The sequence below is a fragment of the Convolutriloba macropyga genome, chromosome 3, assembly GCF_964194025.1.
Source record: "Convolutriloba macropyga chromosome 3, txConMacr16.3, whole genome shotgun sequence".
NCBI classification, from domain to species: domain Eukaryota; kingdom Metazoa; phylum Xenacoelomorpha; order Acoela; family Convolutidae; genus Convolutriloba; species Convolutriloba macropyga.
This window is the reverse complement of record NC_134470.1, coordinates 30,296,479-30,315,015: the sequence shown is the minus strand read 5'-3', so window position 1 is coordinate 30,315,015 and position 18,537 is coordinate 30,296,479. Positions and strand designations below refer to the sequence as shown.

Genomic DNA, 18,537 nt, shown 5'->3' with positions numbered 1-18,537 from the left:
TTTAGTTATATTCATTACGATCAAATGGATTTAGTTTCAAACAAAATACAGACATGTATTCTAGAATTGTAGTAATTATAGTAGTATAATTGGTCCTTTTGGTGCAATTTTTCGTGCTACCTACTTTTCATCTGGTATTCTTTTTGGCTGACCAACCTGCTTTTCCTCAGAAGTTGTTCGTCCTCAAAATGGGATAAGCAGGTAAGGCCCAGAGAGCACTGAGTAGCTGAGCCGTTTTTGAGTTTAACTAGTCGTCAGGCACGCCAATAACCGATTCTGCTGAGAAGACATAGAATCATATTTTGAGGGGCCGTTATTTTGATAATTAGAGCCCCCATCCCCAGCGGCGTCTGTGAGCAATTCGCTCGACGTTGTTCGTTTGCAAGTTTTTTCCAAAAATTTCAAGTTGATTTTGCTCTGAGGTGGCTTTTCGGTTATGTTCATTAGTTTTGGTCAGATGGAATGATTTTTTTTAGATTTTGGTAAATAGTAGATAATTAAATGATTATATGATTATCGAAAACTGCTGTTCGGGTTCTTTCCGGAATTCTTCTTTTTATTGTTTCTTTTTGCAACCATAACTTTCTCATGCTGCTCAAGTTTTATTATTTTTAATTGCTCTGGAGCGAAGTTTTCAGTTATTATTGTAAACGTGTGTCTTTTTCATGAAATTTTTTCGTTGACCGTTTTCCTAATTTTGTTGCTAATATAAAATAGGTTGCAGCATGGCAGAAGTTAGTGATTCGTAGCGCAGTGGGTAGTGAGGGTGGCTATGGATCTGGAGGTCAAAGGTTCGAATCCTTTTCGGGGAAAGGTTTTTTGCACCCATAAAGAAAAATTGATCTAGGCTACAGCCCCTGAATTAAATTGCCTCGCCTGTCGTTCAAGAGCAATTCTTCCGACATTTGTCGGTTTATGTTATTTTGAGTAAATTGAATTGCAAGCACTCACAATTTAAATCTCTTGCTGAAGTAAAAACGATTGTTAACAGTACTTTGTTCGTGTAACATAGTGACTAATGTCATCTACTCTTAAGCGAGAGATTGTGGGTTCGAACCCCTCCCTAGTCAGAAGTCTTTGCACCAAAAATTTGTTTTCAAGACTGGATTTGGACGCACCAGGAGTTTCAATCATGAGTTTAGAGTTCTCTGGTCAAACGGACGTAAATTATTGAGCCTGGAAACTTTTTTAGACTTGAAACAGGGATAACGGATAGTCTTTTGAGACAATGAAATGGTTTTTAAGATATTAATATCTTGAGTTTTAGCAAGATTTTGTTAAAATTTGCATTTTTTCCAAAATTTTTAAGTTTGCAATTATTATTGTAAACGTGTGTGTCTTTTTCATGCAAATTTTTTCGTTGACCGTTTTCCTAATTTTACTAAGTTTCTTCCGATTTCACTTCTCGAGTGACTTTTTCACGGCTGATTTTGAATTCGACTTTGAATTCATGGTTGACTAATTGCTCTTGAACGAAGTTCATAGCAATTATTATAAACGTGTGTCTTTTTTATGCAAATTTTTTGCTTGACAATTTTGCGCTTTTCTTCTAGAACATTCTTTGACTTCTCATGTGACTTTTGATGCTTTTTCACGTTTTCTTCACCTTTGGCTTTTCTTCATTTTGAGTGACCTCTATTGCTCTCACTCCGAAGTAAAGCTTGTTGCTAATATAAAATAGGTTGCAGCATGGCAGAAGTAAGTGATTCGTAGCGCAGTGGGTAGTGAGGGTGGCTATGGATCTGGAGGTCAAAGGTGCGAATCCTTTTCGGGGAAAGGTTTTTTGCTTTGTTCGTGTAACATAGTGACTAATGTCATCTACTCTTAAGCGAGAGATTGTGGGTTCGAACCCCTCCCTAGTCAAATTTTTGCGCCAAAAATTTGTTTTCAAGACTGGATTTGGACGCACCAGGAGTTTCAATCATCAGTTTAGAGTTTTCTGGTCAAACGGACGTAAATTATTGTATATATCAGTTCAGAAATTGAGTAATTAATTGCTCTCAAACGATGTTTGTAGCAATTATATTAGTCCTGTCGGTCTTTTTAATGCGATTTTTTGCTTGGACAATTTTTCGTCTGAAGCTTTTGACTCCCCTCTGTTTCTAGCTACTGACGAACAACCGCCCGCTAAAAACACGCAAATTTATACAATTTTGCACAATGTTTCTCAAGCTTTTTAGAAAAGTTTTGACATTTTTATTTCTATTAGCCCTAGGTGTCAAGGAACCTCCTCTAGGTTATAATAATAGGTTACTGCATAGTTTCCAGTGGTAATTGAATGGTTGCAACATTTTAACATCACGAATTTTAGCAATTTTATTGACAAAGCGTGCATTTCAAATTTTCTGCAATTTTTCCTTATTAGGCCCTGGGGCCAGAAAGCCTCGTAAGGGGTTTTTATAATAAATTACTGACAAATTTTTATTGGCGATGGAGCAGTTTTTCAACTTTTTAATGTACAATATTTAGAAATTTTTAAAATAATGCTAATAATGCTTAAATTTTTTTGAAAATTTTTGTCGTGTTTTTTTTTTTGGGTTTTTCAGCTTCAAGAGCCAAGGAACCTCCTCTTTTTGTGACAATTTTTGACTTTTTTCAAATTTTTGGCATTTATAGTCATAATTCAGGTTTTGTGAGCCTCAAGGGTCAGAAAACCTGTGTTATTGTTTGATAGTAAGTTTCTGAAAATTTTTGTATGTCATGGATTAATTTTCAACTTTTTAATATCACAAGTTTTTATCAGGTGTTTTTTTTATAAAACTTGCATTTTTTTCAATTTTTTTAAGAAATTTTTGTCATTTTTTAGGCTTCTCTAGCCTCAAAAGCCACGGAAGTTCCCCTAGGGTTTGATAAGATGTTACGGCAGAGTTTACAGATGTAATGGAATGTTAAGATTTTAATATTACGAATTTAAGCAATTTTTAAATATATTTTCAATTTTTTCATGTTTTTGAATTTTTTCCGTCAGCTGAGGCCTTGGGACCTCCTCCAAGGTCTGATAATGAGCTACTGCATAGTTTTTAGAGGTAATAAGATGGTGATCAGCTTTTTTAATGACTCCAGTTGTAGTAATATTTTGATTTAATTTAAAATTTTCAAATTTCCAAGTGTTTGGATCTTATGAGCCTGTGAAACTTTTTCAGACTTGAAACAGTAATAACGGATAGTCTGTTGAGACAATGAAACGGTTTTCAAGATATTAATATCTTGAGTTTTAGCAAGATTTTGTTAAAATTTGCATTTTTTCCAAAATTTTTAAGTTTGCAATTATTATTGTAAACGTGTGTGTCTTTTTCATGCAAATTTTTTCGTTGACCGTTTTCCTAATTTTACTAAGTTTCTTCCGATTTCACTTCTCGAGTGACTTTTTCACGGCTGATTTTGAATTCGACTTTGAATTCACGTTTGACTAATTGCTCTTGAACGAAGTTCATAGCAATTATTATAAACGTGTCTTTTTTATGCAAATTTTTCGCTTGACAATTTTGCGCGTTTCTTCTAGAACATTCTTTGACTTCTCATCTGACTTTTGACGCTTTTTCACGCTTTCTTCACCTTCATTTTTCTTCATTTTTGAGTGACCTCTATTGCTCTCACTCCGAAGTAAAGCTTGTTGCTAATATAAAATAGGTTGCAGCATGGCAGAAGTAAGTGATTCGTAGCGCAGTGGGTAGTGCGGGTGGCTATGGATCTGGAGGTCAAAGGTTCGAATCCTTTTCGGGGAAAGGTTTTTTGCAGCCATAAAGAAAAATTGATCTAGGCTACAGCCCCTGAATTAAATTGCCTCGCCTGTCGTTCAAGAGCAATTCTTCCGACATTTGTCGGTTTATGTTATTTTGAGTAAATTGAATTGCAAGCACTCACAATTTAAATCTCTTGCTGAAGTAAAAACGATTGTTAACAGTACTTTGTTCGTGTAACATAGTGACTATTGTCATCTACTCTTAAGCGAGAGATTGTGGGTTCGAACCCCTCCCTAGTCAGAAGTCTTTGCACCAAAAATTTGTTTTCAAGACTGGATTTGGACGCACCAGGAGTTTCAATCATGAGTTTCGAGTTCTCTGGTCAAACGGACGTAAATTATTGAGCCTGGAAACTTTTTTAGACTTGAAACAGGGATAACGGATAGTCTTTTGAGACAATGAAATGGTTTTTAAGATATTAATATCTTGAGTTTTAGCAAGATTTTGTTAAAATTTGCATTTCCAAAATTTTCAAGTTTGCAACTATTATTGTAAACGTGTGTGTCTTTTTCATGCAAATTTTTTCGTTGACCGTTTTCGTAATTTTACAAGGTTTCTTCCGATTTCACTTCTCGAGTGACTTTTTCACGGCTGATTTTGAATTCGACTTTGAATTCACGTTTGACTAATTGCTCTTGAACGAAGTTCATAGCAATTATTATAAACGTGTCTTTTTTATGCAAATTTTTCGCTTGACAATTTTGCGCGTTTCTTCTAGAACATTCTTTGACTTCTCATCTGACTTTTGACGCTTTTTCACGCTTTCTTCACCTTCATTTTTCTTCATTTTTGAGTGACCTCTATTGCTCTCACTCCGAAGTAAAGCTTGTTGCTAATATAAAATAGGTTGCAGCATGGCAGAAGTAAGTGATTCGTAGCGCAGTGGGTAGTGCGGGTGGCTATGGATCTGGAGGTCAAAGGTTCGAATCCTTTTCGGGGAAAGGTTTTTTGCAGCCATAAAGAAAAATTGATCTAGGCTACAGCCCCTGAATTAAATTGCCTCGCCTGTCGTTCAAGAGCAATTCTTCCGACATTTGTCGGTTTCTGTTATTTTGAGTGAATTGAATTGCAAGCACTCACAATTTAAATCTCTTGCTGAAGTAAAAACAATTGTTAACAGTACTTTGTGCGTGTAACATAGTGACTAATGTCATCTACTCTTAAGCGAGAGATTGTGCGTTCGAACCCCTCCCTAGTCAGAAGTTTTTGCACCAAAAATTTGTTTTCAAGACTTGATTTGGACGCACCAGGAGTTTCAATCATGAGTTTAGAGTTCTCAGGTCAAACAGACGTAAATTATTGAGCCTGGAAACTTTTTAGACTTGAAACAGGGATAACGGATAGTCTGTTGAGACAATGAAATGGTTTTTAAGATATTAATATCTTGAGTTTTAGCAAGGTTTTGTTAAAATTTGCATTTTTTCCAAAATTTTTAAGTTTGGCCAACGGAACTTTTCTAGTCACCATTACTGGCCAGCGAAATTTTTAATTCTTGGAGATGTGTTACTTGACAGAGCTTCGACACAAAAAATAGTTTTGAACTTTTTTACTGCGAACTTCTGATTTTAATTTTTTTTCCTTTTTCAGTTTTTTTCTTTATGATTTTTATACTAACAAGGTTAGAAAAGTTGCAGAGTCGAATTCCATCATGGGATTCATATCTATTTCATATCTATTCATATCTATTTCTCTCTATGTCAGCTGGGGTTTGTTTCCTTCGCTTTCTCTTTCACGTCACCTTTTATCTCTATCTATCTCTCTCTCTCTCTCTCTCTCTCTCTCTCTCTCTTTTTGATGATGCCGCACTTCAGCTGCTGATAGGGGGCGTAATGTCATCATCTCTGATCCTCATTAACAATGAGTTATAGTAGAAATGGTATCCTAAATGACTTAACAGGCACCTTTTAGGAATTCATTGTTAATTGCTCTATAGAAGTTTGTAGCAAATATAATAATCCTGTTTGTTTTTCTGCAATTTTTCGTTGGGCCGATTTTTCGTGTGACCCATTTGACTTTCGTGTTCAGACACGGGATAAAGAGGTAGCGCCCAGTTTGCATAAAGTTCTCTTAGAGCTGTTCAGCCAACTAGTCTTCAAGTATGCGATTAACAGTAACAGAAACTGTTTTGGAGAATTATACTTATGGTGTGAAGGGCGTATCTTAGAAATTGATCCCACATGCTCACTCACCCACCGCCCCCACATTAGTCCCTCCAATACACTTTTGCACCACCGCTGCTGTGCTCACTTTACGCACCTTCAATTAATCTAAAGCTAGCCTCACTAAACCGTGGCTAACTACTGACGAAGCCAACCGCTCGTCGGTCGTTTGAGAGCAATTCGCCCGACGTTAGTCGATTATGTTTGTTAAGTTTAATCTGTTCACAGAACATGCATATAAAATAAATGTTCTCTGATAATTCGAAAATCAAGAATCTGAATCAGCATCAGTTCTTTCGCGAATCAGACTTTTCAGCTTATTAATAGCATTAGATTGTGTTCTGTTAAACTGAGTTTTTCTTTCCCATCGATATGGGATTTACACAATCTTTGAAAGCAACTTGTATTGGATTTGCTTTTGTTTTCGGTCGAATCCTACTTTTGCCATTTGTGTGACCTATTATTGAGAGATAAATTTCTGGAGATATCTTTAACAGAGCTGTGCATTGAATTTTCATTTATTTCAGCACTATGCGTGGCCCTTTTACAAGCCTGTAGACGTCGAGGGCCTGGGTTTGACAGACTACTTCGACAAGATCAAGACTCCGATGGATCTGGGCACAGTTAAAAAGCGACTGGAAGAGGTGCCTCCTCACTATAAAACCGCTGACCAATTTGCTGGTGATGTCAGGCTAATATTCACTAATTGCTACAAATACAATCCTCCCGAGTACGACGTTGTCAAAATGGCACGCCAACTACAGGTAAACAAACTTGTGTGTCATGGTATATCAGTTCCGACTCATTATATACGAACCAACCTTTTACTTATATTCAGTCCTTTAGCCTAATGCTATAAGCCGAATCTGTGTTGAATTTCGGGGCACTCGAACCAGGTTCTTTTGGATTATTAGGCAAGAACATACTGTTGTGATGTCTGATATAAATTCTTATGATATAAATTCTGAACTTTTTCAAAATATGCGAAGTTTCGTGTTGTCAAAGGGTTTGGACTCTCCGCGGATTTTCATGAGAATAAATAACATAATTTTTTAAACTAACGTGTAGAGTGAAGAATATTGGTATTTTTGGTGTTCAAGTTTGATGTTTCAGGACGTGTTCGAAATGAGGTATAATCAGATGCCAGTTTTCGGAACCAATTCAGACAATCAAATCTCTGAGTCTAATCTTGGAAGCTCTGCCTCTGGTGGGTCGGCTAAGCGTACCACTCAGTCGAAACTCCAGCAGCAACAGCTGCCAGGCGCAGAATCGCCAAACAGCAATGGAGTTGGCAAAATTGCAGGTATGGTTATTGTTGTGAACATGTAAAAGATAAAAGATGTTTAATTGTAAAAGATGTTTTTGGACAAAGTTTGTAGCAATTATATTAGTCCTGTGGCCTTTTTAATGCGATTTTTCGCTTGATCGATTTTTGTCTGACCCTTTTAACTTTTCGTCCTCAAAAACGGGATAAACGTTAACCGGTAAAGCCCGGATGGCATTAAGTGGCTGAGCAGCACTGTCAGAGTCTTACGCCTTACTAGTCGAAGTCTGCTATTCACCGAAAATGTTTTGCGACAATTGAGACAATTTAAGATGTGAAGTGCGATTCTTAATCCCCCCCCCCCCCCCCCCCAAGTCACCTCCCGTCCACGCGCCTCTATATGTTTGGACCCCTCTTGTCCAGACCTCACCAACCCTACCCCCACATCGCTTGAACCCCCCCCCCCCTAACGCTAGCATCCCTAATCCCCAGCTGGCTACTACCAAAGCCAACCTCTCGCCGATCGTTTGAGAGAAATTCGCCCGAAGTTAGTCGTTTGTTAATAGCAGTTTGTTAATAACGGCTATTATTTAGGCACTCTCCTTTTTAAAATTTGCTTTAACTTTTCATCACGTTGTTCGTTTTTGAGTATCGTTTAAGTCACGATTTCCACGTTTGACTCGTGACTTACCTCACTCACTTTTTCAACTGAATGGATTTCAAAGTCTTTCACCTATTGAATTACGCAACGTATTGAAAACGGTCAATGTCAGAAGAGCAAAATCAAAAGAAACGGGATAAACCGATTAAGCCCGGTCATTAATTCATAGTGCATTAAGTTATCAAAGCCCATTAGAGCGATTGTTAGCTGACATTAGTGTTAAGCCTCATAGCTTTCAGTTTAGAAGGTGAATTAAGTACAGTTTTACAATATAGCTAAAACTGCTTGCCGAATTAGAACCTTGTTGAAACTTTTTTTCTTTTTTTTTCTCTTTTAATCCCGATGTGCGTCAACGACGGCTATTTTCCTGCAATTTGTCGACTACGTTTTGAATTTGAATTGTAATAATCCTGGCAGCTCATCTCAATTTTTTATGGTGCTCCGTTTACTGAGATCCATTTAAGGGTGCGTCTTTTTATTAGCTGCCGTCAAGCACTCAGAGGCCATTAATCAGGTGCTTTCCTTTTTTACAACTCGAAGAATTTGAATTGGATTAGGGCGCGGTCTTCTTAGGACTTGTAGAGGAGTATTGGAGAATTGTGCGAGTGGTCTGTGTTGAAGAAGTTTTGTAGAGCGAAAAGATTTATTGTTCATACCGCTGTTTCCGAGAGAACGAGAAATTAAGGTGTGAAAAAAATTCGTTAGCCAGCTGATTTGTTTGTTCACGTGCAGCTTTTGCAAGCAACATTTTTGTTCAGAGGTTTGAACAGGCTCTTGTAATAATTATATGCTAACTTCATAGAGTTTTTAAAGTTTCTAAATAATTATTTCTACGTTTCTGATTCGAATTATTTTGTGCTGGTTTTTGGGCTGTTTTAGCGACGTTCTGCCTACTTTGTTTTATTGCTTTCATTGCGCAGTTTTTTAAGCCTTTTACGCTAAAGTTTTTTAGGTACCACTTGTTTAAAGTACTTTTGGTGCAAGACAGATTTTTTATTTAGTTATGACGGAAAATCGATGCGATGCATTTATTCGGTAACCATTTTTGCCAATTTCTTAAGGTTCTTCAGTTTTTCTTCAAAAATAGAGTAGTTTTTCGTTTTCTGAGCATTCAATTGTTTCATTTATGTGCACTCGTATTACATAGAGAAATAATTGAATTTTTCTGATGTTTTAGTTCAGTTGTTTTAGCTCAGTTGTTTCAAATTTTGGTTCAGTTTTTTCAATTTTTATTTATGACTTGAATTTTTGAAGAACTTTATTGGGTAGCAGTTTAATGAAAGGATTGATTTTCTCGGTGAAGGTAGCTCTTGGAGCTGTTTCCTAACTTATTTATTTTTTTATAGCCGCACAGCGATAGCTGGGGCTATTATTGGCCTTCTCTTGGTTTTTTTACAATTCAAAGAATTTGAATTGTATTGGTGTGCTGTTTTTTTTAAGATGACTTTGATCTTTGAAAACGGGATAACATTTTTTTCAATGACTTTGATCTTTGAAAACGGGATAAACAGGTAAAGCCCAGCGGGGCCTCTAATTAAGTTTCATTAGAGGCCCAAAGAGGGCTTTATTAGTCCTTCAAGTGCTTATAGTGGTGTAGATGCTGGGATGGCTTTTATTTAGGGTTAAAAGGTCATTTTTAGGAGTTTTTGGGCTCAAAATGGTGCAATTTTTCATGTTTTTCGTTATTTTTTTTTAGTTTGTTTGTTTGATTAGTCTTAGGTTGAAGTTTTTAAAAATTGATGAAGGCCTTTTGTGAGACAAAATTGCTTGTTATGGCCATTTTAAGAGCTATTTGTTTTGGTACTACAAACACAAACACAGAAAATGATACTATTGTTTGCAATTTTTTTCAGGTTTTTTTTGAAAATCTTTGTCATTTTTGAGTTTTTTAGCCCTAGGTGTCAAGAAGCCTCCTCTAGGGTTTAATAAAGGACTTGATGATAGACTACTGCATAGTTTCTAGTAGTAAAGGTATGGTTTTCAACTTTCTGCTATCGTGACTTAGCATTTTTTGACAAAACTTGCAAGTTTGTCATATTTTTTGACATTTATTATCATTATTCAAGTTGTTTGAGTCCCAGGGGCCAGAAAACCTCGTCAGGGTTGGATAATAAGTTACTAAGAAATTTTTAATTGCCATGGAATAGGTTTCAGCTTTTGAATATCACAAATTTTAGCAATTTTTTTACAAAATTCGCATCTTTTCAGGTTTTTGGAAATGTTCATCATTTTTTCAGTTTTTCCAGCTTCAGGGACCAGGCAGTCTTCTTTGAGGTTTGTTAATAGGGCACTGCATAGTTTCTAGCAACAATGGAATGGTTTTTATCTTTTTAATGTCTCGATATTGGGCATTTTCTTTTGATAAAATCTGCAATTTTTTCAAGGTTTCATAAAGTTTTTGTCAGTTTTTGATACTCGTCCATTCTCAAGTGCTAGAAAACCTATTCCACGTTCTGATAAAAAGTTACTGCATGGTTTTTCGTTTCAATGGTTTTGTTTTCAACAATTCAACCTTTCGACTTTTAGAAGATTTTTGATAGAGTTTGCAATTTTTCAACATTTGTGTTTTTAATTTTTCTTGCGTCAGTAGCCAGGTAACCTCATCCAGGGTTTGATAGTATGTTATTAGTTGCTAGGGGCAATTGAATGGCTTTCAACATTTTAAAAGGTTGAAGTTCTGTTTTTTGAAGTTTGAAATTTTTTCTAAAAATTATTGCCTATCGATCTATGAGCCAATGAGTTTTTTCAAATTTTGGAATTGGGTTACTGGATAACCTCTAGAGACACAGAAATGATTCAGAAGATATTTATATCACGATTTTCAGCAACATTTCCGTGTAATCTGGAATTGTTTCATTATATTTTTTGGTCATTTTCGAATTAATCGATCTTCAAGGGCCAATGAATATTTTTCAGGTCTTGCAGATAAAATACTGGACCGATTTCCGAAACAAAAATTTGTTTTTGAATATATTTTTGAAATAGGTATTTTTATAGGGAAAAAATTTTGCCTTAGGTTTAAAGCTTCAAGAGTTTTAGCAATGAGTATAATATTGTTCAGTTTTGATTCTTTTAGTTTCTCAAATTTTCATAGACGATTTTTGTGTTCTGGCTGGAACTGTTCAATTGATCTGCTGGTCAGGTAGAGTACGTCTGAGTTTTTCATTCAACTCTTTGAATTGTATTTCAGGACTTGTCCTGCTATGTTTTTTTATTTCGTCGTCATGAATTTTGTTACAACCATATGACGTCACAGCCACTTTTTGTTCATTCGTTCATGCTATTTCAACTGAATTGCATGTGTGACGTCATTTTTTGCTCTTAGTGGAGCGAGATTTTTTCATGCGCGTGATTAAATTTTTGGCCACACTTGACTTGCCTCACTCTCAAAAATGACTTCCTCACTTTGAAATTGACTTTTATTTACTTTATTTCAAAGAGATAAGGTCAAATGGGTCTTTGTCACTCTAAATGAAGGTCATTTGAGATCAGCTAATAGAGGCAGCAATAACTTATACAGATTTTTAATCAAAATTTAACAGATCAGCCTTCAATGATAAGAGGAATTTTTTTGGTCCGTCTCTTCTACTGTTTTTTTAGACTGCCGATCTACAAATCTATTGCGGCTATTTTCTGGCAATCTGGCAGCTATGTTTAAATTTGTTGCAATTATATTAGTCCTGTCGGTCATTTTTTGTGCGATTTTCTGCTTCAACGATTTTTCGTCTGTCCCATTTGACCCTTTTCGTCCCCAAAAACGGTATAAACGGGTAGCACCCAGCGGGCATTAAGTGCTCCTGGAGCTTTTCAGCTCACTAGTCTCCAAGTATGCGATTGTGTTTTGGAGACTTATACTAATGGTGTGAAGGGCGGTTCTTAGAAGTTGACGCCAAGCACTCCCCCTCCCACATCACCCCCAATCCCTAACCTTGTGCATCATTCAGGCCGTAAGAGCACCGTGCAGCCAAAGACACCCTCCCACTGTCCCCCAGACACACTGTTGCCCCCATCACCCCCGCAGCGCCCACCTCACGTCCCTTCAATTAAGCTAAATCTGGCCTCACTAAACCGTGGCTAGCTACCGACGAAGCCAGCCCCTCTCCGGTCGTTGTAGGGCAATTCTCCCGACTTTAGTCGGCTATGTTTTTAATTGCTCTCGAATGGGAAGGAATTATTGTAAACCTGTCTTTTTGTATGCAAATTTTTCGCCTGACCGTTTTGCGCGTTTCTTCTAAAAGAATCTTTGACTTCTCAAGTGACTTTTTTTACGAACGTCTTCTTGATTTTTGAATGATTTCAGTTGTTCTTACTCCGAAATAAAGTTCAAACAAAAGCAATTGTTAGAGACTCGGTGACAACTCCCTGATAGCCGAGTGGTTAATACCTCCGTCGAGGTGACGGAATTGGACTCGAGAGGGCGGGGTTCAAATCCTACCGTCGGTCTGATGTTTTTGCACCCATAAAAAAAATTTATCGAAGCTACAGCCCCTGAATTAGATTGCACCACCTGTCATTCGAGAGCAATTTTTTCGACGTTAGTCGATAATGTGTTTAATAGCCGCCCTCATCTCAGCCGGTTATTATAGCGCTCCTAATTTTTTTTACTTCGTCTAACAAAAAATGTTTCGCTTTACCTCATTTTGCCGCTTTTTAAACATTTTGCGTGAAAATTTTTTGACTTCTCTAGGTTAGTTTCTCTCTTCTCTCATTCTGCTATAAGTGATTTTGAAAATCAGTTGCTCAGCAAGGCAATTCAAAATGAACAGAGTCAGTATAAAAAATTGAAGTCAGAAATAGAAACGGGATAAACCCATAAAGCCCAATTTTAGATGCCCGCTATTTGAACGTCGTTCCTATAAGTCTTAGTTACCACCTCTAATGCTTATTGGTATTGATTGTAGCCCCTGTAGCCTCTCTGTAAGGAACACAAGTATGTTCAACTACGAAATGCCATCAAAATAAATCGGACTTTAAAAATGTTTTTGTACAAAAACCTTTTTTTTTTTCAATATCTTCTATTCTTTCAATCCTAATTATGCTTTTTAGAATCAACGGCGGCTATTTTTCGGCAATCTGGCGGGTATGTTTGATTTTTTAGAGATATGTTTACACGCTTTCATGGTTTTTGAACTCCAATTGGAGTAGTGATTTTGGTTACTTCGTGACAGTAAGCGGAGTGAAAAGCGAGTTGTTATGCGACGTGAGAATTTTTTGACACTGGTGTAGAGCGGAGTGAAAAGCGAGTTGTTTTGCGATGTGAGAATTTTTTTCACACTAATTTTTGTGTAGAGCTGGAAAATGATGTTCGATAAAGAAGATAACGCCTTCTCGATTGATTTTTTTTCACGTGAGGTGATTTGACTTGTTTTTTGAGTTTTTCCATCGGGTTTTTTTTTCTGCATGCTTTCACATTTGAATTCTAGCTTTTCTCACTCAATATTTCAGCTGAATGGAATTTGGCATTCACATAGCAGTATTATGTGAATTCTTTTCAGTTCAAAAAGCGAAATAATAGAAACAGATAAACCAGTGAATCCCGGGCGCTAAGACTAATTGTTTTCAAAATCATGGAGCATTAAGTTGTCAGGGTTTCTAATAATATAGCGCTAATCAGATTTTTATTAAGCTTATTGCCCTCCAATTTAGAGACTAAATTCTCCATCGTTATCGAATCTAATGGAACTGCGTATCAAGTTAGAAATTTTGGACTGTGATCATTTTTTATAGCTGCGAAGCTGTAAGCTGAGCGGAGCTATATTGCGGTGCTCTTGGTTTTTTTACAATTCAAAGATTTTGATTTGTATTGGGGCGCTGTCTTTTTTTAAGATCTGTTCACACATTTTCATGATTTTTGAAGTCAAATTGGAGTAGTGATTTTGGTCACGCCGAAACAGGAAGTGGAGCGAAAAAGCAAGTGGTTTTGCTTCGTGAATTGTTTTCTAAATTTAAAATATAGTGAGAAAATCGTGTTTGAACAAAAATTCGCTTTCTCGCTAGTGGTTTTTTGTTCACATGCGGCAATTTCACTTTTAGTTTTTACATTTTTTTCGATTTTTTGGATCGGATTTTTTCTAAATGGTTTTCCCAATCTATTCATAGTCCGTTCTTGGTCTAGTTTTCTGTCTAGTCAATGAAAATGAAATGCTATGTTTTTTTGTTTTGTCGTCTGACGCTCTTTTTTCGTTTTACACTTGTTCACACAGCAAAGCTGAAAAAGTCAAATTTTCTGAATGACTTCTTCCTCTCACTAACGGCATTTGCGCGTGTGACGTTATTTCTCACTCGCTTTAGCAAAAGTTTTTAGGTTATTTGCGTGATTAGATTTTGATCATACGTGACTTACCTTACTCAATAAAATGACTTTTGCACTTTAAAACTTAAGTTTAATTTGAATTTGTTTAAGGTCAAAGGAAATCATTTGTGCAGTAAAGGTCCCTAATTAGAGGCTTAATGAATTTGAAGAAGCTTTATTAATTTATCGCTGAATGTTTTTTACCTAGTTTTTTTGAGCGGAGTCGATTTTTTAAATTTAGATCTGTATCTGTTTCGATCTCTTATATGGCATGCAGGTCTATTCTTTCGCAGCTATTCCGGCAATCTGCCGGCTATGTTCATTTTACTGTTTCAATCTCAACGTAAGTACAAGGCCTCATTTAAATCAATCTAGTAATTATTTAGTTCAACGGTGGCTACTTTGTAACAATCTGCAGGCAATTTTTTGAATTCAGAATATTATAAAGTTTAAACTTGATGTTTAAAATTGAATTCAAAAAAATAGATTGCCGAACAATTTATGAACATAGCTTAAAAATGTAGCCAGCAGATTACCATCTAATGGCAGCAAATTGACAGCTGCAACTCCTGAATAAAATTGATTGCGGAATCTTAAGATTCAGTAGTCTCCTTTTTAAGAATTTAAGCGCTCTATTTTTCGACATTGGCCGGTATTTGATGGATATCTTTTAAGCCTGTCAAAATTGCAAATTTTTTTAATAGACGCCGTCAGCCTGTCAACGTCTATTATTTAGGCGCTCTCCTTTTTTAACGATTCAATGAATTTGAATAGTATTGATTGGTGCGCTGTCTTTATCTGTTCACATTTTTCCGAATTTTTTTGGTAACGCTGGAGTATTAAGAGGAGTGAAAAGTGAGTGGTGTTAAGTCGTGCCATTTTTTCAAATTGCTTTTCAAAGTGAAGTGCGAAAAGGGGTGTTTAAGGCCTTCTTAAAGTTTTTTTTCCTGTTCGGTTACTTGATCTTATTTATGATACGTCGCCTTGGCTCTTTTATTAGGTGTGTTTGAGTTAAACTAATTCTTTCAATTCAGACCTACAAGTCATGTGGACTTGTACACGACTAGTGTTCAAAACTTCTTAATCGTTTTTTTTGGATTTTGCGAGTTCTTGTTAATTGCTCTCAAACGAAGTTTGTAGCAATTATATTAGTCCTGTCGGTCTTTTTTTTATGCGATTTTTCGCTTGACCAATTTTTCGTCTGACGCTTTTGACTTTTCGTCCTCAAAAACGGGATAAACAGGTAGCGTCCAGCGGCTGTTCCAGCATTAAGCGTCCAGCGGCAGGTAGTGTCCAGCATTAAGTGCTCTTAGAGCCTTTTAGCTCTGTTTCAGCTCAAACAGTTTTGGAGTCTTATACTTATGGTGTGAACAGCGGTTCTTAGAGGTTGAAGACCCCCCCCCCCCACTGCTGACCCCCCACTATTGCCCCCCACCGCCCTGTTGCCCCCACCCCCCACCCGACTGTCGCCACCCCCATCGGCACCCCCGTGCACCCTCCCCCCCACCCGTGGCTAGCTACTGACGAACAACCGCTAGCTAAAAACGCAAATTTATACTAATTTTCACAATTTTTTTTCAAGATTTTTGAAAATATTTGTCAGTTTTTTAAGTTTTTTCAGCCCTAGGTGTCAAGGAATCCACTCTAGGATTTGATAATAGGTTATTGAATAGTTTCTAGTGGTAAATGAATGGTTTCAACATTTCAACACTGCGAATTTTTTGCATTTTTTTGATAAATTTTGCAAATTTTTTCAATGTTTTTGAAAGTTTTTGTCGTTTTTTAGGTTTATCCAGCCTCAAGAACCAAGGAACTTCCTCGAGGGTTTAATAATAGGTTACTATGTAGTTTCTAGAAGTAATGGAATCATTTTCAAGATTTAAACATCACGAATTTTAGCATTTTTTTGACAAAAATTGCTATATTTTTAAAATTTTTTGACATATATTTTCATTATTCAAGATTTTTTAGCCTCAGGGTTCAGACAACCTCCTGAAGGGTTTGATAATACGTTGCTGCATAGTTTCTAGTGGTAATAGAATGTTTTTCAACGTTTGAACATCACGATTTTTAGCAATTGTTGGATAAAACTTGAATTTTTTCAAATTTTTCGAAATTTGTCATTATCTAAGTTCTTCCAGCCCCAAGAAACCTCGTATAGGCTTTGATAATAGAATACTGAACAATTTTTATTGCGATAGAACAGTTTTGAACTCTTTAATATCACAAATTTCATCGATTTTTTAATGATTTTTTCATTTTTTTTTTGAAATTTTTGACATTTTATTTGCAGTTTTTGAGTCGTTTTTTGAGTTTAACGATTAATACTGGCCAACGAAGCTTTTTAAGTCTTGCAGATGGGTTACATGACAAAAATCCAGAGGCAAAAAATGTTCTTTGAACATTTTCGTCACTGCGAAATGTGGAAAGTTTTCTTCTGAATTTTGCACTTTCAGTTTTTTATATGATTTGGTTACTAACAAGGCTAGAATCTCATGGAAAAAATTTCTAGCTCTCTCTCTTTCTCTCTGTGTGTGTGTTGATTGGCGTTTCTTTCCTTCTCTTTCTCGCTCACGTTTTACCTCGCACTCTCTCTCTCTCTCTCTCTCTCCTTAACTCTTTTGTTGACTTCAGCGGCTGTTATGTGGCGTGATAATATCGTCTATTACCCTAGCCTCACGCCTCTTCAATCAAGCGAAAGCTAACCTCACTAAACAGTGGCTAGGTGCTGACAACCGCCCGCCGGTCGTTTGAGAGCAATTCGCCCGACGTTAGTCGGTTATGTTTGTTTTGTTGCTCTGTCACTTGGTCTCAATAATGACAGATCTCTATGCTCTCAAATGGGTCATAGGGTCATATCTGAATCACTATTTTACACTTTTTAGTCTATCTAACGGTTTTCACGTCTTTCACACGACTTGTTTAAACAATATTAGTGATTTTTTTGTATTTTGACCGTTATGGTCCTTTCGCTAAGTGTCCTTGATGAGAGGTCTCACTTGTTCTTCTGTCACTTGAAATCATTTGATGCTATGTCGTTTTGGTTTTTTTGTTATGTATATATGAGGTTATCTAATTCATTCAATTCAGAGCTACAAGTTTAATGACTCTTATCTAATTCGTGAAATTCAGACTTTTTACACGACTTGTTTTCAAAATTTCTTAGTGCGTTTTTTTATGGTGCGAGTTCTTGTAGTTTGTTTTGTTGCTGGTTCACTTGGTCTCAATATTGACAAATCGCTGTGTTCTCAAATGGTTCAAATCTTAATCTATTTTAAAAGTTTAACAATTTTTACATTCACACGACCTGTTTAAACAGTATTAGTGATTTAGTAATTTTTGGGATTTTCAATGCTTTTTATGGTCCTGTCAATTTGTGTCCTTGATGAGAATTCTCATTTGCTCTTATCTCAATTGAGCATAGTATAATTATTTAAATGATTTCAGTTTTTTTTATAATTTGCTGGTCTTTGACAGACAACTTTTAATTGTTGCCTTTATAGCTACTCTTTTTGCGTGATCTCCCAATTGTTTTCATTTTTAATATATGCTTTCTGTTGGCGGATTGTGAAATAGAATTGACAAAGTCAAGTTTCAGTTGCGTGTTTCATTGGCTGTGGATGCACTTATTTGCAATGACATTCGTAAAAATCTTATATAAAATGCTTGTTGTCCTTTTACTTTCTCTTCAGTGGTTTTCTACAAAGTTGATGTTTGCTGTCTAAAATTCTATTCTGTAAAGGCCCTTTGAGGTTGATGTTTTTAGGAATAATGACCTCGATAAACCTATTTGTCTTAAAAACAACTAGATTTGTTTTTCGGTTCTAAACTTTGTTAACTTTCTTGAACGTCTTGGTATTTGAATAGTTTCTTACTGGAGGCTGTTCTTTTAAGGAGGGTGATATTGTTGTCTTCAGTAACCTCAATTCTTTGAATTGTAATTGGGGTCCGTTTCCATTTGTTTTTCAATTCGCTTTACCTTTTAATCATTTTTCGTTTTACTTCACGGTGTTCACTTTTGACTCGTGACTTACCTCTCATGGTTTCAACTGTGGGTTTCAATGTGTCCTTGTTTCATTGTTTAAATGGATTTTAAATGCTTTCACTCCTTGAGTTACGCGATGTAGTGAATGCGGTCGATGACTTAAGATCAAAATTTTAAAAAAATGAGTTAAAGCCCGGTTGTCAAAGTTCATTAGAGCGATTGTTAGCTGAAATTAGTACTAAGCTTATTAGCTTTCAGTTTAGAAGCTGAATTAAGTATAGTTTTGGAATGCAACTGAAACTGAACACCAAATTATAACACTTTTTGTTGCTTAGAAAAAAAAGCTGTCAATTTCTTTCCATTTCTAAAAAAATTTAAAATATTAAAAATTTGGTGCATATTTTTAAATTTCAGCTCCTGAGAGATTTTGAAC

The 18,537-nt window shown here is 36.1% G+C and overlaps 2 protein-coding genes across 2 annotated transcripts in view; one reads left to right on the top strand and one right to left on the bottom strand.

The window, feature by feature from the left end:
- The window catches only part of LOC142336147 (multiple coagulation factor deficiency protein 2 homolog), a 548,941-nt gene that overhangs the window by 251,066 nt on the left and 279,338 nt on the right, over positions 1–18,537 (bottom strand). The window lies entirely within an intron of this gene.
- The window catches only part of LOC142336145 (bromodomain-containing protein 3-like), a 54,068-nt gene that overhangs the window by 23,418 nt on the left and 12,113 nt on the right, over positions 1–18,537 (top strand). Inside the window, exons 6-7 of the mRNA XM_075384731.1 lie at positions 6,430–6,666; positions 7,016–7,205. Of these exons, the coding sequence (XP_075240846.1) occupies positions 6,430–6,666; positions 7,016–7,205 (427 nt within the window). The remainder of the gene's footprint in view (positions 1–6,429; positions 6,667–7,015; positions 7,206–18,537) is intronic.